The following is a 27,735-nucleotide window of genomic DNA, read 5'->3' as shown; positions in this document are numbered from 1 at the left end:
GATAGCACTGTAGCTCAAAGGACAAGCGACAAAACCTTGTACTGAATCAGCATTTACGTAAAATTCTTCTCTGTGTTACTGCCTGCCTTCCTCCTCAGCCTCGGGTTCCCCATTCTGTGTGATTTACTGTTCAGTTTCTGCGTCAGTGTTCTCATCATTATTGCCTGATGCTGTTTCATGCTATTCTTTGCTCTTCCTTAATTTTTGAACATTCCATCGTATTGTGTGCATATGACAATGAACTTGAACCTTGAGTCGCTCAGAATTTTAGCCCAGTTAAACTCACCAGCTTGAGACTCCCAAGAAAGATCTGGAATTAATCAGAAGCAAAACATCATTAACTCAGAGATGCAGAAGTGAGTTTGAAAAGCAGACAATTTTCTGTTAAGAGCAAGATGCAACCTGTTGAGGTTTTTCTCTGCCTCACAAGTCATGCATCCATCCATTCATCCATCCACCTAGACTCCACCCATTCACATAGACAGGGGCAGAAATCAAACCCACAACCATTGTGTTCTCATCCCCTGAGCCACTGCCCGGGGGCATCCTATCTAAATAAACAGGATAAATAGATAAACAGTGAGAAGAATTGTCAGCGTGATGGATCAGCGGTGAGATGCATTAGCAGATAGAACTGCAACTCACAGGAGAAGCAAGTACTTCACTGTTCTCATCATTATTGATGTTGTATGCTGCTCCTTGCTCTATGCTAATTTGTGAGCATTTCTTTGTATTGTGTGCACAGGACAATAAACCTGAGCCTTGAATCACTCAGAATTTTAACGCAGTTATACTCACCAGCTTGGGACTCTTGAGAATGATCTAGAATAAATCAGAAGCAAAACATTAACTAACAGACGCAGAAGAGAGTTTGGAAAGGAAGACAGCTGTTTGTTAACAGCAAGCTGAAACCTGTTGAGGTCTTTGTCTGAGGATCTCAAAACACATTTTTAACTAATATGTTTCACTATAGAGTTTAAGCGTCTATCAAATTTCCCAGCATTATCAAGGTCACCATGGCCATAGCCTTAGATGTCCTTTCATTTGAAGCCATGCAGGGACATGGGGAGATCCAGTGAGCAGGGAAGCTATGCAGGGATGTTGGGGAGACCCAGTGAGGAGAGAAGCTATGCAGAAATATGGGGAGACCCAGTGAGAAGGGAAGCTATGCAGAGATGTGAGGAAGACCCAGTGAGAAGGGAAGCTATGCAGAGATGTAGGGGAGACCCAGTGAGGAGGGAAGCCCTGCATGGATGTAGGGGAGACCCAGTGAGGACAGCAGCTATGCAGAAATATGGGGAGACCCAGTGAGAAGGGAAGCTATGCAGGGATTTTCGGGAGACCCAGTGAGGTGGGAAGCCATGCAGAAATATGGGGAGACCCAGTGAGAAGGGAAGCTATGCAGGGATGTTGGGGAGACCCAGTGAGGACAGAAGCTATGCAGAAATATGGGGAGACCCAGTGAGAAGGGAAGCTATGCAGGGATGTAGGGGAGACCCAGTGAGGAAAGAAGCCATGCAGGGATGTAGGGGAGACCCAGTGAGGACAGAAGCTATGCAGAAATATGGGGAGACCCAGTGAGAAGGGAAGCTATGCAGGGATGTAGGGGAGACCCAGTGAGGAAAGAAGCCATGCAGGGATGTAGGGGAGACCCAGTGAGGAAAGAAGCTATGCAGGGATGTTGGGGAGACCCAGTGAGGACAGAAGCTATGCAGGGATGTAGGGGAGACCCAGTGAGGAAAGAAGCTATGCAGGGATGTAGGGGAGACCCAGTGAGGAAAGAAGCCATGCAGGGATGTAGGGGAGACCCAGTGAGGAAAGAAGCCATGCAGGGATGTTGGAGAGACCCAGTGAGAAGGGAAGCTATGCAGGGATGTTGGGGAGATTCAGTGAGGAGGGAAGCTATGCAGGGATGTAGGGGAGACCCAGTGAGGAAAGAAGCCATGCAGGGATGTAGGGGAGACCCAGTGAGGACAGAAGCTATGCAGGGATGTTGGGGAGACCCAGTGAGGACAGAAGCTATGCAGGGATGTTGGGGAGACCCAGTGAGGAAAGAAGCTATGCAGGGATGTAGGGGAGACCCAGTGAGGAAAGAAGCCATGCAGGGATGTAGGGGAGACCCAGTGAGGAAAGAAGCCATGCAGGGATGTTGGAGAGACCCAGTGAGAAGGGAAGCTATGCAGGGATGTTGGGGAGATTCAGTGAGGAGGGAAGCTATGCAGGGATGTTGGGGAGACCCAGTGAGAAGGGAAGCTATGCAGGGATGTTGGGGAGATTCAGTGAGGAGGGAAGCTATGCAGGGATGTTGGGGAGACCCAGTGAGAAGGGAAGCTATGCAGGGATGTTGGGGAGATTCAGTGAGAAGGGAAGCTATGCAGGGATGTTGGGGAGACCCAGTGAGGTGGGAAGCCATGCAGGGATGTTGGGGAGACCCAGTGAGGAAAGAAGCCATGCAGGGATGTTGGAGAGACCCAGTGAGAAGGGAAGCTATGCAGGGATGTGAGGAAGACCCATTGAAGGTTATTTACAGACAAAACATAAAGCCACTAAAACAGTAAATCTATTCATGAATGCTTACGAAATTTCCCACAACACAGATCTTACATCACATGCTATTGTCTGAAGCTGTTGACATATAAGTGAGGAATAAAAAGGAGGGTCAGCCAGTTCTGAGAGCAGTTAAGGGCCTTGCTCGAAGGCTCAAACAGCGATGTCACTTTGCCGACCGCGGGATCTGACTGAGTGACCTTCTGCACATGAGCACAGGGCTCTCCCCCAGAGTAAGACACACACTGTCGTGTTACTGCCGTGGCAGTCACTCCACACAGCCTCCATCACCCACACATAGAGCTCTTTCAAACCACTCTGCTTCAGTTAGAGTTGATAAATGCTCAGACAGAGAGACACTGGCTGCGAGAGCCACACACCAACACGTATTCCAGCACAGCCGGGCGCTGACACACAGCAGATTTGCCCGTGTTTGACACTTTTATCTTCTAACTTAGTTCTAGTTTCAAATTAACGTTTTATGGCAGCAAGATCTAAAAATGACAGTTTAATTAATATAGTCTAAAACTGTAATTAAAGAACATAAAATATTCACATTTAGCATTAATATTATTATATAAGCTGTCTTAATTACAAAGTGCACACACACACACACACACACACACACACACACACACACACACACATTTCCTCGCTTGGGAACCAAATGAAATGGTCTCCACAATGTCAAAATAACAGGTTTTTAATCACATTGTGGGGACTTTTGGTCCCTACACTGTAATGTATATCTGACATACACACACACACACACACATACACACACACCCACACATAAACACACCCACACACCCACAGACCGAGATCCTCATGAAAAGACGGGAACGCTCCATACCACTGAAGCCTGCGCCGAGGGCAGGGAGGACGAGGAGGACGAGGAGGATGGCAGCCACTCTCAGCATGCTGGCGTCTCGCCTCAGGACTTTCGGCTGGTTACACGTGAGCCCTGGAGCTTTTATACGGAGACTGTGGTCACAGCATCTGCGGGCCCCCGTGTCAGTGCCGTACAAACTGTACTTCCCATGTGCAGACCGTAAGGAGGCGGAGTCTGAGGGCGTGCCAAAGTTCCGGCGTAATCTTATGGAACGTAGCACTCCTCGGAACTGTTCTGGGCTGTTATATTGACTGTGGAGAACAGAAGATATGATGTTCCTCTGGAGGACAGCATCAAGCACCCCCCCAGTTCATGTGTTTCACTGTTTTTTTTTTTTTTATAAAAAACACGTTTTTGTAACAACACAACGTGACAAAAAAGCTGGTTATTTTGTAATTTTATTCTAATAAACATAATAACTACTTGTTATGTTACAAGTAATGAATGATATTCATTTGACACTTTCATTTATATGAATGTTTTAAATAAATTTGCCCTCCTGCTTTAAATTGTACACAAGCCAAGGTGAGTCAATGTCTGCTTCTTGCCTGGAGAAGGTCTCTACAATCTGCCTGTCAAGGTTTGCTGCACAATGTGCACACTGGGCACTATCAGCTATTTTCACAGATGTTCCTAAACACGGCCCAGTGCTGATATTCCCAAATTTCAACTTCAGACATGATGGCGTCACTGAGCTGAAACATTCAGCGTCACTGAGATTCTCTTTGCATATATATAAGCACAACCCCCAGCATCCTGGGATTCCCATGAAAATGAGACTCTCAGTAATAAGTAATGAGCATGTTATGAATATTCAATAAACTAAGTATTCTTGCTAGACGAATAAGGTAGTGATGTCAATTGTAGATCCTCATGAAAATACAATAAGTGCAATTATGTGACACATCACAGGAATGGCTTGCAAAGTATGTGGTGATTTGCCAAATCTTTTCCAAATATGTTGAATGGCAGAAGGGATGGTAGAGAAGATGGCAGAGGAGACAACAAAGGGAATGGCAGAGAAGATGGCAGAGGAGATGGCAGAGGAGATGGCAGGGAAGATGGCAGAGGAGATAACAGAGGAGATGACAGAGGAGATGACAGAGGAGATGGCAGAGGAGATGGCAGGGAAGATGGCAGAGGAGATGTAGAGGAGATGGCAGACAAGATGGCAGGGAAGATGGCAGAGGAGGTGGCAGGGAAGATGGCAGGGAAGATGGCAGAGGAGATAACAGAGGAGATGGCAGACAAGATGGCAGGGAAGATGGCAGAGGAGATGGCAGAGGAGATGGCAGGGGGAGATGGCAGAGGAGATGGCAGGGGGAGATGGCAGAGGAGATGGCAGAGGAGATGGCAGGGGGAGATGGCAGGGGAGATGCCAGGGGAGATGCCAGGGGGAGATGGCAGAGGAGATGGCAGAGGAGATGGCAGGGGGAGATGGCAGAGGAGATAACAGAGGAGATGGCAGACAAGATGGCAGGGAAGATGGCAGAGGAGATGGCAGAGGAGATGGCAGGGGGAGATGGCAGGGGAGGTGGCAGAGGAGATGGCAGGGGGAGATGGCAGGGGAGATGGCAGGGGGAGATGGCAGAGTCGGAACTCAGACTTCAGGGACCATTCCAGGTAAAATTTCTGATTTGAAATCCAGAAATTCAGACTTACCGGTTTAAATGGAAAGCACTAGAAGATGTATGTCTGATGTATGTATGACATCACCACATTGGACTCTTTTTTTCTCAATTTCCTGTGATAGGAACGGTGCTGGTTTGAGCCTGGCTTGGCAGAATGACCACGTCCATCAGCAAGATCCTGCTATGTCAGTTATTACCATGAAATAAATACATACCCTTCCATTGCTCTGTACAGCTTGTAAGCATGTTCCTTGTACTGGATGGATGACCTGGAAATTTGAGTAAATAAGACTGGATGGAGGACCTGAAAGTTACTAAATGTATTTTTACTTGATTGCTGTGAGTCCTTGTTGTGATACTGTATGTAGGTCTGAAAGCGTATATTCTTCTTATATGAAAATGTACATAACTCCCACCAGTTAGGTGGTTACTTATATTCCTTTACACAAGTGTTAATGTCAAAGTTTGAAATTGTCTTTTATATCATTTATGATTTTTAATGTTTAAATATTTCTGTTCTATTTATTTCTCTTTTGCATTTTGACCAACATTCAGAACTGATGGTAGACTATATACCAGAGATATTCACATAACTGTGGAGCATTGCCACACCAAAACCTTTTCTTCAAAAAGGCCTACAGTAGAGGGCAGAGGTATTGACGAAATCAGACAAAAATATAATGGTTATAGGTGTGCAAATTACATGGTGGTCCTTACTGAAATTGGACCATCAAATAAACTTTGCAGAGCAGAAAGGGCATCACTCCTGGTTTCAATAAACGACTCATATTCATATGAAAGAAATGCTAAAAATAACAGCTTAAACCTTGTCTGCTCTTTGGTATAATGCCTGGACTTTCTGTCTACTCTTCCGGTAGATTTTGGGTTTGGGGCAGCGTGTGGCTGTGTGGGCTGTGTGTGTAATCAGAGGGTTGTCGGTTCAAACCCAGCCTTGGCACCATCTATAGGTCCTCGAGCAAGGCCCTTAACTCCCAGCTTCCTGAGCGCCTCACAGACAGCTGCCCCTCACAGACAGCTGCCCCTCACAGACAGCTGCCCCTCACAGACAGCTGCCCCTCACAGACAGCTTCCTCTACAAAGAGCAAGCTGAGGGAGGCATGGACACAATTTCCCCACAGGGATCGATAAAAGTATCAATTATCATTATTTATTGATACTGCTTAGAGAGAGAAAGGGAGAGTTTGGTTTGATGCAATAAATTAGCAAATCCCACTAATGCAAATACTGCAGAATTGTTGTCATATAAGAATGAGATTGCATACGGGTATATAAGTAATATTGCGATTTAAAAATGGGTTAATTGTGCAGCCCTCTTCTGAACTTGTACACAATTTATGGGTGTAACACATTTGGGACCAGAATAGGTCCTGTTTACACTTGGTTTTAAAATGGGTCTTGGGAGACACACTGTTCTTTACACTGGCGTCCATCACGCATCTTCACTGTGTCCAGTTGACCAAAGACCAGGGAGCAAGATAAGTGAGGAGCTGACATTTCCGGTCACTCAACCTAGTTGCCAAAGTGGTCTGGGATGCATTTCACAGCATATCTTTTGTAGTGTCAACACTAATGCGTCATGAGGTGTCCCTGACAAGGACATCACAGTAACTGTGCGCAGAGCCACATGACCTTGCAGCAGAAGGGACGTAGGCAGTAAGGAAATCTCAACGCGAGACGTCGGCTGGACGCACTGGAGACACTTGGTAAACGCAGCTGTGTGTGGCGACGTGTCTCAGCTGTCTGCTTGTGATCTGGGAGCCCAAGATGCATTTTAAAACCAAGGGTAAACAGGGCCAAATAGAAGCTAGATGTTTCATCAGCCTTCCTCAGCAGTACTTACAGTGCAGCATCTCATAATTACAAACACCAGTACAAGCCAGGGTAATGCTCATTGCTAGTTTATTGAGTTTATTACGTGACTACAGGAAAGAGTAAAAAAATGGTTGTATGGTGAAATTTATGATGGAAATTAATGTGCAAGACAGGTACAAAACAGCAAGGAGAAGCAGCTTTTCTACATCTTTCTTGTCATCTTAAGCTAGAAAAAAAAACAAAACAGGAAATATGTTACATAACGTAAGGTGGCCGTATACTTCAGGTGACATCTGGACTAAAGAAACACCAACACATCAGACCGAACAATCGGGCACCGAATGCTCACAATGCAGAAAGCTCTCAATGCAGAAAGCTCTCAATGCAGAAAGCTCACAATGCAGAAAGCTCTCAATGCAGAAAGCCCACATCCAGACAGCAAATAAACATATTGTGCCGAATGCAAGTCATTTCAATAAAAGAGATGACAGATCTTTTAAAAAGGAAGTTACTCTCTTTATTATCAGTCACTATTAGTCTAATACAGTCACCCATCCCGATTTGCGAATTTTACATTCATAGTTTCGGTTATTCGCAAGTTGGCTGAGAACAATAGACAATATTTTGGATGATGCATAAGTGAATAATATATGAACAATACTGAGTATGATTTATATTACATAAAATCATAAAATACATAAATCTTAGTGTTATTTAATATGTAATATTGCTGCTCTATCCAGGAAAGGGACCGTTCACATAGATACTTATAGAGATGTTGTGGTTCTGATCACACTCACCTTCACCATAATCCCCCGAAGAATCAGCTATAGAGAGGAAAAACAATGACCAACAATTGAACAACACATGCTAACAGCAAAGCAGCCCTATGAAAGACTAAGTAAAACCCTTTAACTGGCAGTGTAATAATTAAGCATTAAGAAATGAAGCCAATTAAGCAATAGAAACCATTTGTAATGCACACTACAGTTCTACAAATACAAGTACTTTAACACTTTAAATATCCTTCCAAGCATGTACTTACTTAAGTAGAAAGATCATTGGGCTACTTCAACTTATACTAGAGTACCTTTTCTCACTTTTTTACTTTTACTTAACTAAATTGCTTGGGTACTTCCTCGACCCCCGGATAACAAGCACATGTTACTGTATACATGGTTTAAGAATCTCAGCGATGCTATGAAAATTTCTTGTTATTATCAGTATTTAATATCACTGAACTCACCATAATCAAATATCTCATTGCCATATTCAACTGTACAGGGAAACAATGGGTATTAATTTAACAACAGCAATAACAACAAAATTAGACACACTGCTGCAGGAAGGTAAATGAGTGACTGTCCCTGTAGCTGGCCTGGTGTGTGACTCTGTGGGTCAGGAATGTAAGTGTGTGACTTTCCCTGTAGCTGGCCTTTGTGTGACTCTGTGGGTCAGGAATGTAAGTGTGTGACTGTCCCTGTAGCTGGCCTGGTGTGTGACTGTCCCTGTAGCTGGCCTGGTGTGTGACTGTCACTGTAGCTGGCCCGGTGTGTGATTCTGTGGGTCAGGAATGTAAGTGTGTGACTGTCCCTGTAGCTGGCCTGGTGTGTGACTCTGTGGGTCAGGAATGTAAGTGTGTGACTGTCCCTGTAGCTGGCCTGGTGTGTGACTCTGTGGGTCAGGAATGTAAATGTGTGACTGTCCCTGTAGCTGGCCTTTGTGTGACTCTGTGGGTCAGGAATGTAAGTGTGTGACTTTCCCTGTAGCTGGCCTTTGTGTGACTCTGTGGGTCAGGAATGTAAGTGTGTGACTTTCCCTGTAGCTGGCCTTTGTGTGACTCTGTGGGTCAGGAATGTAAGTGTGTGACTTTCCCTGTAGCTGGCCTTTGTGTGACTCTGTGGGTCAGGAATGTAAGTGTGTGACTGTCCCTGTAGCTGGCCTGGTGTGTGATTCTGTGGGTCAGGAATGTAAGTGTGTGACTGTCCCTGTAGCTGGCCTGGTGTGTGACTCGGTGGGTCAGGCATGTAAGTGTGTGACTGTCCCTGTAGCTGGCCTGGTGTGTGACTCGGTGGATCAGGAATGTAAGTGTCTGAGTGTCGCTCTAACTTGCACCACTTGACATTTTGCACCTCCAGAAAGCACATCAGGGTGGCACGGTGGTGCAGTGGTTAGCGCCAGGGACGGATTACGGACCGGGCCAGCGGGGCCGCTGCCCAGGGGCCCTTGGGGCCCCTAGCCCAAAACAATTTGCAACGCTTATCAACAATGTATTTTCGTTTGTCTATTTTAGAGGGCCTACATTCTTTGATCCTCTGCCTACAAGGGCCCCTGACCCTATAGGGAGGGCGTTTGGCTGCCAAGGGCCCTTGAATTGTGGTGGTTGTGGTGGTGGTGCTGGTGGTGGTGGTGGTTGGGGGGGGGTGGGGGGGGCCCTCGCAAACGTTTTGCCCAGGGGCCACACAACCCATAATCCGTCCCTGGTTAGCGCTGCTGCCGCATAGCAAGAAGGTTCTGGGTTTGGTCCCGGGTGCTTTCTGTGTGGAGTTTTCGGCAGGGGCTGTGGTTCCCTCCCATGGTCCAGAAGCGTGCAGGATAGGTTTATTGGTTTATCTAAGTGTGTCTGTGTGAGTGCGTGCGCCCTGTGGTGTGTTGGCGCCTGCACAGAGTTGGTTCCCACCTGTGCCCCTTGTTCCTAGGCTAGGCTCGGTAACCGCAGTTGGGATTAAGTGGTTAGGGTGATGGATGGATGGAAAGCATATGAAGTTGGACCCCAAAGGCAGACCCGTCCAATCCATAACCACACACTGAAACCCTATGGTCCATTCAAAGGTTTAACGAATTTAATATTTATTTTTAACTTTTCCTTTGTAACCTGGTGACTCTGATGTATGCTTCATGCTGTAAAACAAATGTTGCGTCCTAATAATTGAGTGCTTGTCCTGTAAACTAACTGGGTTGTTGTTATAAACGAAATATATGTTTTTTTTGTCTATACCATCGTAGTTAGTTCTGTGTTAAGCCGAAATTATTGTCAACCTTATCTGCTCACCTGGTTCATCTGGGTACAGGGCATCAGGAACAGATGATGTCGGGTCTGCTAAGGAATCATCATGAGACACCAGAACAGAACTGATTTAGACTGATCATGAATTACAGATACACTACCATTCTCCCAATTCAGGTTAATATTAAATTTCAACCACAGCAGCAAATAGCAAACTCTTTTCACGAGGAGAAAATGATAAATTCAACGGTGGAAAGTAATGAAGTGCATTTACTTTGATTCTGTATTTAAGAGCATATTACAAATATTGGTACTTAAGTAGATTTAACCATGGATCCTTTTCACTTTTACTCTGCTACATCTTACAGCAAATAGTTATTCTATCTACTCTACTCATTTCTACTTAGTGTTGTGTTACATTATACAACCACATTGTGTTTGATTTTATTAGAATGATGACAGAGAAAGGTAGTGATTGGACAGATGATGCCAAGATTTCTGAGTTTGTCTCATCAAAGTAAAGCGCTGTCACTTGAAGCTGGTTTCAGTCGTCTGCGGTTTAAGAATCTCAGCGATGGTGTGAAAGTTTTTTGTTATTATCAGTATTTAATATCATTGAACTCACCAGAATCACTTGACTCATTGCTGCTCCCAGCTGTATAGGGAAACAATGGGTATTAATTTGACAACAGCAATAACAACTAAATGAGACACACTGCTGCAGGAAGGTAAGTGTCTGACTTTCCCTGTAGCTGGAATCATGTGTGATTGGACAGTGACAATTGGGGCCTTCACTCAAATTATCAGCTTGCATCTGTGCTGTGTATAAGAGTCTGATTTGTGACTTAAAGTAAACAATAGATATTGTTTGAATAGATATCGCTTGAAATAATCGACTTTTTTCTGTAATCACATGATATATATCCTCATATTGCAGAGCCTGACTCATATGTCAGTGTTAGGACTATTGCTAATTTGTGTGGCTGAGAGCACATGCTCAGTTTGGATGCACTTTTCAGCAGACATCATTGTAGCTGGTTAATTATGTAAACCTGCTTTCAGTTAACATGATGGAATATGACATTTCTGAAGCTCTTAACTTTAAATATACTTCCAAGCAAGTACTTACTAGGCTACTTCAACTTATACTAGAGTACATTTTCCCAGTTTTTACTTTTACTTAACTAAATTGCTTGGGTACTTCCTCGACCCCCGGATAACAAGCACATGGTACTGTATACATGCTTTAAGAATCTCTGCGATTGTGTGAAAGTTTGCTGGGGCTGATCTTGTTCTTATCAGTATTTAATATCATTGAAGCGACCCAATAGGATAAGCGGTTTGGAAAATGGATGGATGGATGGATGGAATATCATTGAACTCACCAGAATCACTTGACTCATTGCTGCTCCCAGCTGTACAGGGAAACAATTGGTATTAATTTGACAACAGCAATAACAACTAAATGAGACACACTGCTGCAGGAAGGTAAGTGTCTGACTTTCCCTGTAGCTGGAATCATGTGTGATTGGACAGTGACAATTGGGGCCTTCACTCAAATTATCAGCTTGCATCTGTGCTGTGTATAAGAGTCTGATTTGTGACTCAACAAAGTAAACAACAGAACTTTTTTCTGTAATCACATGATATATATCCTCATATTGCAGAGCCTGACCCATATGTCAGTGTTAGGACTATTGCTAATTTGTGTGGCTGAGAGCACATGCTCAGCTTGGATGCGCTTTTCAGCAGACATCATTGTAGCTGGTTAATTATGTAAACCTGCTTTCAGTTAACATGATGGAATATGACATTTCTGAAGCTCTTATAATAAAATAGCATTTTATATTATAAAATAATAAAATTGCATTTTATAATAGCATTGCATGTTTTGCAGGTTTAGACTAGAGAATACAGCACTCCCATGCCTGAACTTATGTATTCAACAAAAGATATGTACATTAGACGCTCTTAATGCTATGGTATACAGTTGCATCAGGGACTACAAGTTCAAGTACTTTTACTTTAACACTTTATTCTTCCAAGCAAGTACTTACTTAAGTAGATAGACCATTGGGCTACTTCAACTTATACTAGAGTACATTTTCCCAGTTTTTACTTTTACTAAACTAAATTACTTGGGTATTTCCTCCACCACTGGATAACAAACGTGTGTATATACAGTTTAAGAATCTCAGCGATGGTGTGAAAGTTTCTTGTTATTATCAGTATTTAATATCATTGAACTCACCAGAATCACTTGACTCATCGCTGCTCACAGCTGTACAGGGAACAATGGGTATTAATTTGACAACAGCAATAACAACAGAATGAGACACACTGCTGCAGGAAGGTAAGTGTGTGACCGTCACTGTAGCTGGAATGGTGTGTGACTCTGTGGGTCAGGAATGTAAGTGTGTGACTGTCACTGTAGCTGGCCTGGTGTGTGACTCTATGGGTCAGGAATGTAAGTGTGTGACTGTCACTGTAGCTGGCCTGGTGTGTGACTCTGTGGGTCAGGAATGTAAGTGTGTGACTGTCACTGTAGCTGGCCTGGTGTGTGACTCTGTGGGTCAGGAATGTAAGTGTGTGACTGTCACTGTAGCTGGCCTGGTGTGTGACTCTGTGGGTCAGGAATGTAAGCGTGTGACTGTCACTGTAGCTGGAATGGTGTGTGACTCTGTGGGTCAGGAATGTAAGTGTGTGACTGTCACTGTAGCTGTCCTGGTGTGTGACTCTGTGGGTCAGGAATGTAAGTGTGTGACTGTCACTGTAGCTGGCCTGGTGTGTGACTCTGTGGGTCAGGAATATAAGTGTGTGACTGTCCCTGTAGCTGGCCTGGTGTGTGACTCTGTGGGTCAGGAATGTAAGTGTGTGACTGTCCCTGTAGCTGGCCTGGTGTGTGACTCTGTGGGTCAGGAATGTAAGTGTGTGACTGTCACTATAGCTGGCCTGGTGTGTGACTCTGTGGGTCACATCAAGAATGTAAGCGTGTGACTGTAAGCGACAATTCTGACTTTATCTGTACTACGTCTTACACCGAATATGTACTGTATACTGTCTACTCTAGTACATATTTCTACTTGTTATATTGGTTTATAAGTGTTTTGTTATATTTTACAAACATATTATGTTTTTTTTTTAGTTGGATGATGACAGGAAAAGGTTGTGATGGGACTGATGATGGCAAAATTTCGGAGCTTGTCTCTTCAAAGTAAAGCCCCATTACTTGAAGCTGAATGCAGTTGTCAGCAGTTTCGATTCCTGTCAGCTCTTCGAAGACCTCTGCGTGTCATTTGTTATTTTTGCATTTGCAGAGATTCATTGCTATACAGTTTGTACTACATAGAAGACTTTTTGATTAATCTGGGACAGTGTCTCTGGAAATTGCAGGACGTGATCCTTAGATGTTTGTGATCAGGCTAACTTATTGGTGATTTGTGAATAGCATGTTGATGGTGTCATGCCAAAACTGATTAAATTTGCATCCTGTGGTAATTAACTGGTGAGTTTTATTTAATCACAGACAAAGGGCTTTGCGATATGACCAAAATCTCATATCCTGATAACGATAAATATCATAGCTAGCACATTTTCTGTAAATTCAATGAATAAATGGTTGATATAAGCCGACCACACGGAAAGATCTATTTCTTATTACTGTACATTTCAAATAATTTACTCAATAAATAAAAGGTATTTGCTCATTTTTTTTCATTCATTTACGACTTTTGTGCAAATTTACAATGAAGTACGTAAGAAATTATAAAATCTTAATGTATAAAGCATAAGAAGGTTAATTGAAAGCCGTGAATTGTTGGAGTGATGATAATCAGAGAGCGCTGTGAAATGTCGTGCAATGTATGCATGTGTGATACCTATTTTTCTGCTTGTATCTGTGCCACGTATAAGGTGATAATTTGCAACACAACAAAATATATGATAGATATTGTATGAAATGACAGACATTTTGCTATCGTCACACAATATATTGTCATATCTTACAGCTTTGGACACATGTCAACGCTAGAACTCTTGTCAATTTGTGTGGTTGACAACATATACTCAGCTTAGTTGTGCTTAACAGTATCAATCATTGTAGCCGGATAACTATGTAAACCTAATTTCAGTTAACACAATGGAACATGAGATTCCTGAGGCTCCTTTAATAAACTAGCATTTCATATTTTACATATTTAGACTGGAAAATACAGCACTCCCATGCCCGAACTTTTGTATTGAATAAAATATATGTATATGAGATGTACTAAATGCCATGCTGTACAGTTGCATTAGAGATTACAAGAACAAGTACTTTTACTTTAATATTTTGAATATATTTCCAAGGACATACTTATTAACTTAAGTAGAAAGACCATTGGGGTACTTCAACTTTTACTAGAGTACATTTTTTGTGTTTTTACTTTTACTTAACTAAATTCCTTGAGAACTTCCTCCACCACTGGATAAGTTAACAAACACATGTTATTGTATAGTTGGGTTAAAAATCTCTGCGATTGTGTGAAAGTTTGCTGGGGCTGATCTTGTTATTATCAGTATTTAATATCATTGAAGCGACCCAGTAGGATAAGCGGTTTGGAAAATGGATGGATGGATGGAATATCATTGAACTCACCAGAATCACTTGACTCATCACTGCTTTCAGCTGTAAAGGGAAACAATGGGTATTAATTTGACAACATCAATAACAAAAAAATTAGGCACACTGCTGCATGAAGGTAAGTGTGTGACTGTCCCTGTAGCTGTCCTGGTGTGTGACTCTGTGGGTCAGGAATGTAAGTGTGTGAATGTCACTGTAGCTGGAATGGTGTGTGACTCTGTGGGTCAGGAAGGTAAGTGTGTGAATGTCACTGTAGCTGGTCTGGTGTGTGACTCTGTGGGTCAGGAATTTAAATGTCTGAGTGTCGCTCTAAATTGCATCATTGTACATATCATTTTGTGCCACAAGAAAGCACATCAAATTGGGCCCCAAACTCAGACCAGTCCAGTCCATTTTCCACAACCACACACCGCAACCCTGAAACCTTATGGTCCATTCAAAGGTTTAACGAATTCAATTATTTTTTTTACTTTTCCTATGTAACCTGGTGGCATTGATGTGATGATGCTGTAAAACAAATGTTGCGTCCAACTAATTTATTGCTTGTCCTGTAAACTAACTGGGTTGCTATTATAAATGAAATACAAGTTTTTTGTCTATACCAGGGGTGTCAAACTCCAGTCCTGGGGGGCCGGAGTCCTGTGTAGCTTAGTTCTTTCTCTGTTCTACCACAAATGATTCAGCTCAGGAACTGTGTGGTAATTAGAACAAGGAGTTAAATCAGGTGTTATAAATGAGGGGAAACCCAAATATGTGCAGGGCTCCGCGCCCCAGGACTGGAGTTTGACACCCGTGGTCCATACCATCATAACTAGTTCTGTGTTAAGCCGAAATTATTGTCAACCTTATCTGCTCACCTGGTTCATCTGGGAACGTGGCATCGGGAACAGATGATGTCGGGTCTGCTAAAGAATCATCATGAGACACCAGAACAGAACTGATTTAGACTGATCATGAATTACAGATACACTACCATTCTCCCAATTCAGGTTAATATTAAATTTCAACCACAGCAGCAAATAGTAAACTCTTTTCACGAGGAGATAATGATAAATTCAACGGTGGAAAGTAATGAAGTGCATTTACTTTGATTCTGTATTTAAGAGCATATTACAAATATTGGTACTTAAGTAGATTTAACCATGGATCCTTTTCACTTTTACTCTGCTACATCTTACAGCAAATAGTTATTCTATCTACTCTACTCATTTCTACTTAGTGTTGTGTTACATTATACAACCACATTGTGTTTGATTTTATTAGAATGACGACAGAGAAAGGTAGTGATTGGACAGATGATGCCAAGATTTCTGAGTTTGTCTCATCAAAGTAAAGCGCTGTTACTTGAAGCTGGCTGCAGGCATCAGAGGTTTCGATTCCTGTCAGCTCTTTGAAGATCCCTGGGTGTTCATTCATTCATTGCTATACAGTTCGTACTACATACAACCAACACTTACTGATCCATCCTGGGAAGTGTCTCTGGAAACTGCAGGACGTGATCCTCTGATGCTATTGCTAATTTCTGTGGCTGAGAGCACATGCTCAGCTTGGATGTGCTTCTCAGCATCAATCATCGTTGGCGGTTAATCACATAAACCTACTGTCAGTTAACACGAGGGAATATATTTTTGGAGCCTTTATAATAAACTAGCATTACATGTTTTGCATGTTTAGATTGGAAAATACAGAACTGCCATGTCTGGACTTTTGCATTTTTGAATTTCAAGTTAATTTACTTTTAGTTTAATACATCATATGTATACTTTTTCCTTAAGTAGAAAGACCCATGGGACACATTTATGCCTGTTTGTACTCAAGTAAATTATACTTTCTCCAGCACTGGATAAGGTAACACGTGCATTTCATTGTATATTTGGGTTAAGAATATGTGCGATTGTATGAAATTTCGCTCATCTTGTCATTATCAATATACATTGATAATATGATTGAACTCACCAGAATCACTTGCCGCGTCGCTGGTTTGAGCTGCACAGGGAAACGATGGGCATTAATTCAGAAGAAAAGCAAGATGATCCTGCGTTATAATGGTACGCAAACTGCCCCTTCACAGATGTTGACTTTGCTTCTTCGCCGATGGCAGGAGGATTAGCACCATGAGTCATGAACTGGTATAAGAGTCGCCAGAGAGAGATTCACATTTGCAACCAGCGAACTGCTGAAGGTGTGAATAACGACAGAGGTACAGTTTTTGGCCCAAAGTGGCACAACGCTGGTCCCTTAACAGGCAAACCTGCTGAGAGGAACAAATGTGGAACGAGCTACGCAACCCAACATGTATGACCATGCAAGCCGCGTTTGTGTTCGGCTGCAAAATACGAGTCTTGGAAAATGTTGGAAAAAGATAGTATTTGTACATTTGACGGTACATTTTAAGCAACTCCCTGGGTATTAAGGGGGTAAAGACCAGTACGCTGTCATTGTGGTTCATGTGGCGTAACAAAAGCAGAAGCACAAAGTGAGGCACTGTGACCTGCAGCCAGACAACATGTGTTTTATCTAGTTAGACCCACCATTTTCAACTGACTGAACAGTCTACATCTTAGTGTTATGGTCCCAAGACGACCCTATTGAATACTAATGCAGTGCAAAGATAGACCATAATGAAATAAGTGAGAGGTCCGGCTGTGCTGACATACCGCTGATGCCCGCGCTGAGGGCAGCGAGGACGAGGAGAATCACGGTCACTCTCAGCATGCTGGTGCCTCGCTTCAGAACTCAAGTCTGACTGCACCTGTACCGTGGAGCTTTTATACGCATGGTGTGACCACAGCACCCGGAAATTTCCAGGATATACCAGCCTCATGTCATGGTCCACTGACTGCAGATATTTGGCTATATGGAGAATGTTTACTAAGCAGATAGGGAGCCCTTAACAGTACAAACCACAGTTTCGTTATTTACTGCGAATGATCCCCACCCATTAGTCCCGGGGCAGGCCTGTTGGTACATGATCCCATCGGACAAACATTGTAACCTATATGTACATACCTTGGGTCGCTGGCCACATGTGACATCATGATTACAGCTCTCCCGGTCTCACTTGTTTCAGTGAGGATGCTTTTCCCAGGGTGTCTCACATACTTTTTATCCACAACAATTTGGTACCAAATATATGGCAAAATAGTTGAAAATTGTTTAATGATGATTTATTTGCCAAAAAAAGTACCGGCTCCTGAACGTGGCAAAGAGTCTGTATTTTTACACAAACTTTCTAAGTGCTTTTCCCCAATATTTCATCTCCTTCAGTCAGAATTACTTAGAGTATCGCTGAAACAAATCAAAACATTAGAAGTTTGGTCGTATTGAGCTCTTTTTAAGCATTATTACCCCCCACTGCCACTCTTTGTCCCCAAAGTGCGAGATGTGATCGGGACATTATCTAGTGGTAAGTTTTGCAATTTTTGCCCAGTTTAGCTTGTTTTGTGGATAAAGAATGATAATAGATTTTGATCACTGTACCCCTCCGGAGGTACAAACACTGATGCCAGCATATTCTGAGAGGTGGGTGCTATGCATTATAAGTAAATGAACAGGAAGGCTAACCTTTATGAAACATACAGCATTATTATTTGCAAGTGATTTTGATTGGAAGATGGTTTTAAATGGACATAAGGTTTTACATTTGCATAATGTTAACATTTTCAAACAATTTTTTAAAAACTAAAAAAATTAAAGAATTAGGTTTTAGCATGCCGCATGTGAAAAGAGCAACTCCCAACTTGTCCACACCGATTCCTGCCCCCCCCCCCCCCCCCCCCCTGCAGTGCACATGTATGTAACAGGAGCAATTGAGTAACTGAGCATGTCGGTCCCAGATTATTTTAAGATGATGTGAAACGTTTATTTGGAAACTGTTCTTAATGCTTAGGGAAGAAGTACACATGTACGATAAACATCTGCGGCTTCATTTTTAAATATGTATATGCTGGGTAACTAAAGACACAAGGTAGCCTATGTAATAGTGTTTCCTGAATGTCCCATGTACAGAAGGGTTAAAGAAAGGTGTGCTGCTTCAGGTCCACTTATATCTTGACGTGGATCAGAGAAGGTTTGTGTTTCTGTGTAAGAATCCAGGATGTGTAATTGGCAAACTGGTTTTCTGCTGTTTTCTGTTTGCATATGTATTAAACTGTGAGACAACATTTCATGTCTCTGTTTACATCACACTGAAATCAAACACGACTCATCCAAGGAATAAATGCCCGGTAATCCATCCCACATCCTGTTAAGTGGGGGGCAGGGGGGGGGCACGTTGCCACATGTAGCCATTCACTGTGAAATGTTCACTGGGTGGCACTGTGGAGCCACAAAGCAAGGAGCTGCCGCATTAGGGCGCTGTGGGCCCGGCTTGCCAAGCTGTACACCGCCTCTCTGCCCTTGTGCTCTTCAGTGCTCAGTGACTGTTCAGACTGTAAGAGTGACAACTGTCAACCAGAACCACAGTTGCAGGTCAGAATCCACTGCAAGAGTGACAGCTGTCAGTCAGAACCACGGCTGTCAGGCAAAATCTACTGCTGAGTGAAAGCTGTCAATCAGATCCACAGTTGCAGGTCAGAATCCACTGCAAGAGTGCAGTTGTCAGTCAGAACCACAGCTGCCAGGCACAACCCAGTGCATTAGTTACACCTGTCAATCATAACCACAGCTGTCAGGCACAAACCACTGCATGAGCTACAACTGTCAATCAGAACTACAGCTGCAGTTCAGAATCCACTATGAGTGACAGCTGTCAATCAGAACCACAGCTGCAGTTCAGAATCCACTGCAAGACTGACAGCTGTCAGTCAGAAATTCTGATTTCCATTGTGCAGCTTGTTTTTTACGGATTATCATTTCACTACTATATTCCAAAAAGCATCTGTCTCTGATCAAAGATATCATCAGGAAAATTTCAGTATACATTAGTGTTTGATACAGATATTATCATGTATATCCTAGCATGCGTCTGTGGCTGACAACAGATAGCAGCAATATCCCAGCATGCAACTATGACTATTCCCAGTTATATCTCAGCATGCATTTGTAGCTTATTACAAATATCATCACATGTATCCCAGCATGCAGCTGTGACCAATTAAAGATCTTATCAGCTATATCCCAGCATGCATCTGTGAGCAATTAAAAGTCTTATCAGGTCAGTATGTGTCTAACTACAAAGGTTAATAGCTAGAGCGGACATAAAAAATCAACACATCCACAGACAGAAACACATTATTATTATTATTAATAATAACAATAATAATAATAACAGTAATAACAATAATAACAATAATAATAATTATTATTATTTGGGTTTAAATACAGTGGATATATGAAAGAGATGGAGACGAGAGAGCGATGGACAATGAGAAGGAGAGAGAGGAAGGGGGAGACTGTCTGAAATAAATCATGGAGCCTGCCCCCCCCCCCCTCCCCCCCCCCTCCCTCCCTCCTGCGCCTCCGCATTTGGTGTCTTGATTATGAATGAGAGAGAAACACAATGTGAACACAGTAGCGTGAGAGACGCAGCAATGGTGCATGCATTTGAGTAAATAAGACAGAGATCAGTGGCTGATGAAGATCTGCACGTGTGCCTGCATGTTTCACAGAGGAAGCACAGAGCCTGTCAGCACAGGCTGGTTCTCCTGCCTGCGTCAGCAGCAATGCAGAAGGGCTCAGACCTGGGGAGGGGGGATCCACGCATGCAAACACACAACGGTGCAGAACAGCGTGGATCTCCTGCAGCCACAGCCGCAGCCCCCCCCCCACAGAGTACAGACACCGACATGCTCAGTTACTCAATTGCTCCTGTTACATTCATGTGCACTGCAGAGGGGGGGGGCAGGAATCGGTGTGGACTGGAATAGCACTTTGAGCAGCGTGAGTGTGTGTGTGTTCGCGCATGTGTGTGTATGTGTGTGTGCTCACCACCAGCCAAGTTAGCTGGCACCTACAGAGTCAGCTGGTACCCTCAGAGTCAGTCGGCGCCTACAGAGTCAGCTGGTACCCTCAGAGTCAGTCGGCGCCTACAGAGTCAGCTGGTACCAGTAGACTCAGTCAGTACCATCAGGGCCAGTACCCTCAAAATGAGCTAGCACATTCAGAGTCATCTGGTGCCCTCAGAGTTAGTCAGTACCCTCACTGTAATCCAACTAGCATCCTCAGAGTCAGCCGGCATACACAGAGTCAGCACCCTCAGAGTTAGCCAATAGCCTCAGAGTTAACCAGGGAATCTGTACAGCAGGTACCACACAGCCTTGGAATGAACCCGTGAGGCTACACAGTGTAAACAGCTCTTAGCGTCAGACTCTTTCTACTTCATGCAGACAGCACTGTTAGGCAGCTAGAGAAGCGCACAGCCATTGGTATGCAGCAACTGCAGCGCGGCAGCCCAGTGCGACAAAGCAGAGCCCAGGACAGGGGCTGAGATGCTGAGAGGGGGTGGGACAGGCAGGGAGAGACCCCCCTCTGCAACAAACAGCTGAGATACACGCACATAGTGGATGGGAGAAAGGAAAGGTAAGGTGTGCGGTGAGCGAGAGTGAGGGAGAGAGAAACGGAGAGGGAGGGGAGCGAGCGAGCGAGCGAGCGAGCGAGGGAGGGAGAGCGGACAGAAACCGCATCAGGGATCACAGAGGAACGAGGGGAGAGAGAAAAACAAGAGAGAAGCGACGGATACGGACAGGAGGGGACTGTAAGGGCTGCAGGAGCGAGTGCTGCGTGGCAGTGACCCCTCTCCGGGGCTCTGAGAAGGAGGAGGAGGAGGAGGAGGAAGAAACAGGGGCGCCATGGCGCAAGCCGCCAAGCAGCTGCGGAAGACTAAGGACCTAGCGGAACAAGCGGCTCAGGAGCAGCGGGAGAGGGAGGAGGAGCTGAACAGGAAGAGGAGTCGGTCAAGGGACCGCAAACGCAAGGTAAGAGACTTGGGGGGAGGTTTGGCGTCAGTTGCTCGCATGAACATGAACACGTAAACGCACAGCATTCATGCCTTGACACGCTGAGGGCAAGGGCTGGGTGGGGTGGGTTGTGTGTGTGTCTGGGGGGGGGGTGTTTCCCTGGTTCTTTAGCTGCTGTAACGTGTGAGAGGCTCTGATTGCTTGTGGACAAGGACCAATCCCGTGTGAGAATTAGAGGCTGCAGAAGTGCCGTTTGAGCATCATGCAGCGACGAGCACGTGTGCAGACGAGCATCGATCGGGCATCAGCAGCCTGCCTCTGCATCCCTCACCCTTCACCTCTCAGAGCAAAGGAGCTATTTTCATCACAGCTGAGACACTCCTGCAGGAGAGGGGGACTGAGCTCACCGCTGATGCAACTTCCCACATAGACTGCAGAGGCTCACCAGCAGGGGGTGCTCACCTGCTTCCATCCCGATTCCCACTCTCTAAAGAACATACTTGTGCTTCAGCTCAATTTAAGAACAACGAGGTCAATCAGCCTGAATCCATATGTACTCAGCAGTAAACAGGCCACGCTAACTCAGTACCCAGACGCAGGTCAGCAAAGCCACCAGCTGGATGCTGATGTCATAGGACATTGTATTCAGAGTGATGCAGGGCCTGCGATGCCTTGCCTGTCATTCTGGGTGTGCGAGCCCCCACAGCAGTGTTTATCTGTGAGTGTGTGTCATTCTTTATGGTCCCGTGAGCTAAATTTGACAGAGTGGTGATGTCATGGTATTAAAGTGCTGGATTTGACTAGTTAGACTGGTGCTCACCTGTAAGGCTGACTGGTCAAATTGGGCCTGAACAGAATCATCATTCACTGGAACTGAAAGAGATTGAATAGTACCAAGTGTGACTGACAGAGAATGTGACCAAAGGATGTTTGTCTGGTATTTGGACATATGTTCATGTACAGAATTGCAAACTAGCTTTGAATCAGGTTCAAGGGTAAGGTGTTGGGTAGTTTAGAATGGAATAAAAAGCCTGGGGGTGATGACCAGCTTTGGTTTATAGGGGTGATGACCAGCTTTGGTTTGCGAGGGTGAGGATCAGCTTTGTTGGGGTGATGATCAGCTTTGGTTTGCGAGGGTGAGGATCAGCTTTGTTGGGGTGATGATCAGCTTTGGTTTGCAAGGATGAGGATCAGCTTTGCTGGGGTGATGATAAGCTTTGGTTTGCAAGGATGAGGATCAGCTTTGCTGGGGTGATGATCAGCTTTGGTTTGTTTAGGTGATGATCAGCTGTGGTTTGTTTAGGTGATAATCAGCTGTGGTTTGTTTAGGTGATAATCAGCTGTGGTTTGTGGGAGTGATAATCAGCTGTGGTTTGTGGGAATGATAATCAGCTGTGGTTTGTGGGAATGATAATCAGCTGTGGTTTGTGGGAATGATGATCAGCTGTGGTTTGTGGGAATGATGATCAGCTGTGGTTTGTGGGAATGATGATCAGCTGTGGTTTGTGGGAGTGATGATCAGCTGTGGTTTGTGGGAGTGATGATCAGCTGTGGTTTGTGGGAGTGGTGATCAGCTGTGGTTTGTGGGAGTGGTGATCAGTTTTGGTTTGTGAGGGTGATGATCAGCTTTAGTTTGTGGTGGTCACAATTAGTCTGGTTTGAAGGGGTGACAATCAACTTCGTTTGTTGGGGTGATGACTACCTTTGGTTTGTGGGGTGATTATCAGCATTCTTTATTGAGGTGTTGATCAGCGTTAGTGTGTGGGATGATGATCAGTTTTGGTTTCTTGGCATAATGGTAAGTTTTGGTTTGTTGGGGTGATAATCAGCTTTGGTTCATTGCAGTGATGATGAGCATTGGTTTGAGAGGATGCTGATGAGCATTGGTTTGAGAGGATGCTGATGAGCATTGTGTTGAGAGGATGCTGATGAGCATTGTGTTGAGAGGATGCTGATGAGCATTGTGTTGAGAGGATGCTGATGAGCATTGTGTTGAGAGGATGCTGATGAGCATTGTGTTGAGAGGATGCTGATGAGCATTGTGTTGAGAGGATGCTGATGAGCATTGTGTTGAGAGGATGCTGATCAGCATTGTGTTGAGAGGATGCTGATCAGCATTGTGTTGAGAGGATGCTGATCAGCATTGGGTTGAGAGGATGCTGATCAGCATTGGGTTGAGAGGATGCTGATGAGCATTGGGTTGAGGGGCTGATGATCAGCACTGGGTTGAGGGGCTGATAGTCAGCTTTCGTAACACGGCACTGGTTGTCTTACTGAAGTGTCCACAGGCTGCCTCAGCTGTCTGCTACATGCTCAGACTGTGACCTCATTGATAAGACCCCACAGCTGCACATAAGAGTGCTGGATAATGCAGTGCAGACAAGTATGACATGGAGGAATATAATTCAATTATGAGGAACACTGTGGAAGTCTATTAGAATCTGGTATCTGGAATCTGCAGGCATTAAACATTTTGTAGGAATTAAACATCTACATCTGAGGCATGAGATATACCTCCTTGATCCCAGTGGGTAATGCTTTTGCATACAGCAGTTTGTTGCATGAATACAAAATACAGTGCCAAAGAGGTGCAAAAACAGTATATACAGTGCAAAAACACAATATTGAGCAGGACTTTGCACAAGAAAGTGTGGCACTGTGGTACATAGACGTAGAACTGGTGCTCTGAACCCACACGCAATCATTTTCTTAAGCCATTGTACAACATAGTCTCACCAAAGGAGTCCAACTTTCATTCATATAATATACAATAGCCTATGGCACGCTGCAAATGTGCTGGCTTTGAAGCAGAAAAAGCAACAGCATCTATAAGTAGTGAAAATGGGTAAGAACCTTTGACTGGTGTAAAATGCGCCTGTCTACAGAGACACAGCTCTGTATTATTTACGCTCATGCAGACCCTGATGTATTTTTTTATCTAAACATTCGCTGTATGTAATTGCTTTTACATCTAGTACACTGAAGCCCAGGCCGTCCCAATCATACAGGTACATATTTACATTCACAGTATTTGGCAGACGCCCTTAGCCAGAGCGACTTACATAAGTGCTTTAAGACGCTGCGATGAATTTTTCCGATACTAGCTCAATAAGGACCCAAGCTATGAATACCATCTATCTGAACACTCTGTTGAGAAAGTGCAACAAATTTTTATTTATTTATTTATTCCTTCTTTTTTGTACACATATACACATACTGAAAAGAGCTGAGTAAGAATGCAGAGTACTACTTCAGGTATTTCTGAAAAAGGAAAGTTTTGAGTTGTCCCTTGAAGACAGCTAAGGTTTCCGCTGTTCGGACATCAAGGGGGAGTTCATTCCACCAATTAGGTGCCAGGACAGAGAAGAGCCGAGATGTGTGTCGTCCTTGTGCCTTGAGGGGTGGTGGGACCAGTCGAGCAGTGCTGGAGGATCGGAGAGATCGGGGTGCAGTACGGGGTGTGATGAGGTCTTTTAGGTAGGATGGTGCCAGACCATTTTTGGCTTTGTATGCGAGCATCAGTGTTTTGAATTTGATGCGGGCGGCTACAGGAAGCCAGTGGACATATGTGGTGTTCCAGGCACCTCGCAACTTGAAAATGTCCGACCTCCTATCTGAAAAAGGATTAAGGAACAGCTGTTGAAGTTGAAGCTGCTTTTGGGAAACTTGGGCCAAATTCGCTTGCCCTGACTGCACTGAGAAGTGGGTGCAGTGTCATCAGGCAGCATGGCAGCTTCCACAGGAGCAACTACTGCGAATAATAAATACGCCGTATAGGGAGTTTCTTCCTGTCTGCAATAAAAGGACTGGAAATAAAATTTAAAATATGTATATAGATGTTAAAATAAATTGCAAATACTGCCAGCTGTTTAGCTACGTGTTCATGGACAGCTTTAGCAGTGTAAAACAAGGTGACCCACCGTGACTGAATAGGATAAGTGGTTTCGGAAAATGGTTGGATGGACAGTCACAATAATCAATTATATTATAAAATTACATTACGGTGGTCGGCTATGTTGATGGTCTACATTTGGCGTCGTAGCTCGAGGAACGACTACAGCCACAGAATCAGAGTCTGACCTCCAGCTTGACTGGAACGCCGCAATATTTGGGTCAACGATGCGACGCTGATTCTTTGGTATTCATGTGGTTTAGTTAAATTTAAAAGCATTAAACTTTGAAAAGTATATTTTAACTTTTACATTACTTGCATAAATACTTTCTTTGAGGACATAGTCGAACATTTCTGGTTTTGGTCAATTTTGAGAGGATATTTTAGGGATGATAACAAAAATGCCGATGCGGTGTAACCGTACTAACTTTGTACCAAATCATTAAATGTGTAAAAAGGTGGAATTCTCAATAATGCACCCTGCCAGCTAGTTTGGCATGATCTTACATTAGAACTGTTTAATAGAAAATAAAAGTAATAAAAGTAAGGAAAACCAATGGTCTGAATATTATACATAATTTGAGGATTCCCATTTGTCAGGTCAACCTCCTTTGTCAAGGTGGTGTAACCATTTGGCGAACCATTTTGTTAAAATTGTGCTGGAAATAATATCACACAGACAAAGCCCTGATGACTAGATTAGATTAGTAGTCCTCTTCAAAACATCATATTATTCAACATTTTTACGGTTCGGTCAGGCTTATGTTTTTAAATGACTTAACCCCTGGAAAACATTGACAATTCATCATAATGATAAAAAAAGAGTATTTACTTTAAAAATTATGACTCCCATTACAAGCCTTTCTGTTAGAAAACAATTTTGTCAAATATCAGTAGTTTAGTAGTTATAGTGAGTAAAGATAAAAAAAACTTACTAAATGGAACTGTTTTAGACAGAGGTGGGTAGAGTAGCCAAAAATTGTACTCAAGTAAGAGTATTTTTACTTTAGAATAATATGACTCAAGTAAAAGTACTCATCCAAATAATTACTTGAGTAACAGTAAGAAAGTACTTAGTGAAAAAAACTACTCAAGTATTGAGTAACTTATTGAGTAACTTTTGATTTATTGTTTCAGAGCATGAATGTAGTCAAAGACAAAAACAAAATAGCAATGCAAATTCTTTAACTAAAACAATAATAACGTTTTCACAAAATGACAAAATATTAACAAACATAAATTAAGGCAAATTCAACCACAGTAAATGCTAATAACATCGTAACAATTACAATAGGCTCAGCAGGCAGAGATTATACGGAGGAACAGGCTGTGCATTGTGTGTATGTGTGTGTGTGTGTCTGTCTGTCTGTCTGTCTGTGAGGCTGCAGTGTGATAAATTACTCAAAAGCAATGTACATTTGACAGTTATTTATGACGTTATTACGTTATAAAATCCACAGCCAAAACACATATACTACAACATACCGCAACGTGCTTCCTCAAGTTCGAAGTCGAGTTCTTGTAGGTTGAAATGTCGACACGCTTAGGCAGACACGTAAGACAGCGCATGACATAGCTGTTCTATTTTATAGTCTGTAATGAAAACATTGATCGAATGTGAGGCCAGGGGTGTTCTGCTTCTTCTGGTTCAAAATCACACGCCGTTGTTTGCGCCATTGTTTTCTCCTTTCAGTCACTGCTCTGTGCGGCGCCGCGTAAATTTTGTGTGGTCATGTGACTGTATGGCTCCATTTGAATGGTGAAACTGAGTGACGCGTTGTTATTAGCTACATTTGATTGGCGAAAAAGAATCATGTGACAGAACCCTTGGACTAGTATGACAAAAAAATCACCTGTGTAGCTAATAACAGATTATTAAAATGAAAGTAGCGAGTAGCGAGCAACATATGTCTTAGAATAACGGAGTAAAAGTACCCAAGTAAGTACTCAAGTAAGAGTAAAAGTATCATGCATTAAAACTACTCTTACAAGTACAATTTCCCTAAAAAGTTACTTAAGTAAATGTAACGGAGTAAATGTAACGCGTTGCTACCCAACTCTGGTTTTGGATGTTATCACCTGCATGTTATATTTTTTTTATTAATTGGTGATTGATCCACAACTTTATTATCAAAGCTCTAGGAAGAAACCATTATGTTGCACAACCTGAGTGTTATATATATATATATATAATATATAATATATATATATATTATATAATCTCTTTTCCTCAAATAAATGCCACTTTTAAACAAGGAAAAAGTATCTCGTCACAAAGCATGAATGAATGCTGATCCTGCTGCAAGGACTAAGTACGTTGCCAAAAGGTGTGAAAGGTAGTTTACACACACAAACACAGACACACGGGCAGAGAGAAGTTCACAGAAACAGACAGAAACACACAAACAGACCTGTC

General features: G+C 43.3%; 2 protein-coding genes across 23 annotated transcripts in view; one reads left to right on the top strand and one right to left on the bottom strand.

Moving 5' to 3' along the window:
- Positions 1-6,973: 6,973 nt before the first annotated feature.
- On the bottom strand, positions 6,974-17,331 carry LOC125746581 (uncharacterized). Of its 18 annotated transcripts, none has more exons than XM_049020712.1 (11): positions 17,189-17,331; positions 16,488-16,517; positions 15,389-15,436; positions 14,547-14,576; positions 12,162-12,191; positions 11,296-11,325; positions 10,536-10,565; positions 9,956-10,003; positions 8,150-8,179; positions 7,704-7,730; positions 6,974-7,129 (listed from the first exon to the last, which is right to left on the bottom strand). In XM_049020712.1, the coding sequence occupies exons 1-11, from the start codon at positions 17,244-17,246 to the stop codon at positions 7,125-7,127; spliced, it is 366 nt and encodes a 121-aa protein (XP_048876669.1). In that variant the 5' UTR covers positions 17,247-17,331; the 3' UTR covers positions 6,974-7,124. The 18 variants fall into 18 exon arrangements, with proteins under 18 accessions (XP_048876669.1, XP_048876672.1, XP_048876670.1 ...); XM_049020715.1 differs by having other exon boundaries at positions 15,389-15,433; XM_049020713.1 differs by having other exon boundaries at positions 9,956-10,000; positions 17,189-17,330.
- Positions 17,332-21,061: 3,730 nt separating this feature from the next.
- The window catches only part of LOC125746173 (ankyrin-1-like), a 73,650-nt gene continuing 66,976 nt past the window's right edge, over positions 21,062-27,735 (top strand). Inside the window, exon 1 of one of the 5 annotated variants that reach the window (XM_049019867.1) lies at positions 21,062-21,445. In XM_049019867.1, coding sequence (XP_048875824.1) covers positions 21,320-21,445 — 126 coding nt within the window. In that variant the 5' untranslated portion in view covers positions 21,062-21,319. The remainder of the gene's footprint in view (positions 21,446-27,735) is intronic. The other 4 variants (XM_049019865.1, XM_049019861.1, XM_049019862.1 and 1 more) reach the window with 4 other exon arrangements.

The sequence above is a fragment of the Brienomyrus brachyistius genome, chromosome 7 (assembly GCF_023856365.1).
Source record: "Brienomyrus brachyistius isolate T26 chromosome 7, BBRACH_0.4, whole genome shotgun sequence".
Lineage (NCBI taxonomy): Eukaryota > Metazoa > Chordata > Actinopteri > Osteoglossiformes > Mormyridae > Brienomyrus > Brienomyrus brachyistius.
Note: the sequence above shows the minus strand (reverse complement) of the source record. Positions and strands in the feature narration are given on the sequence as shown.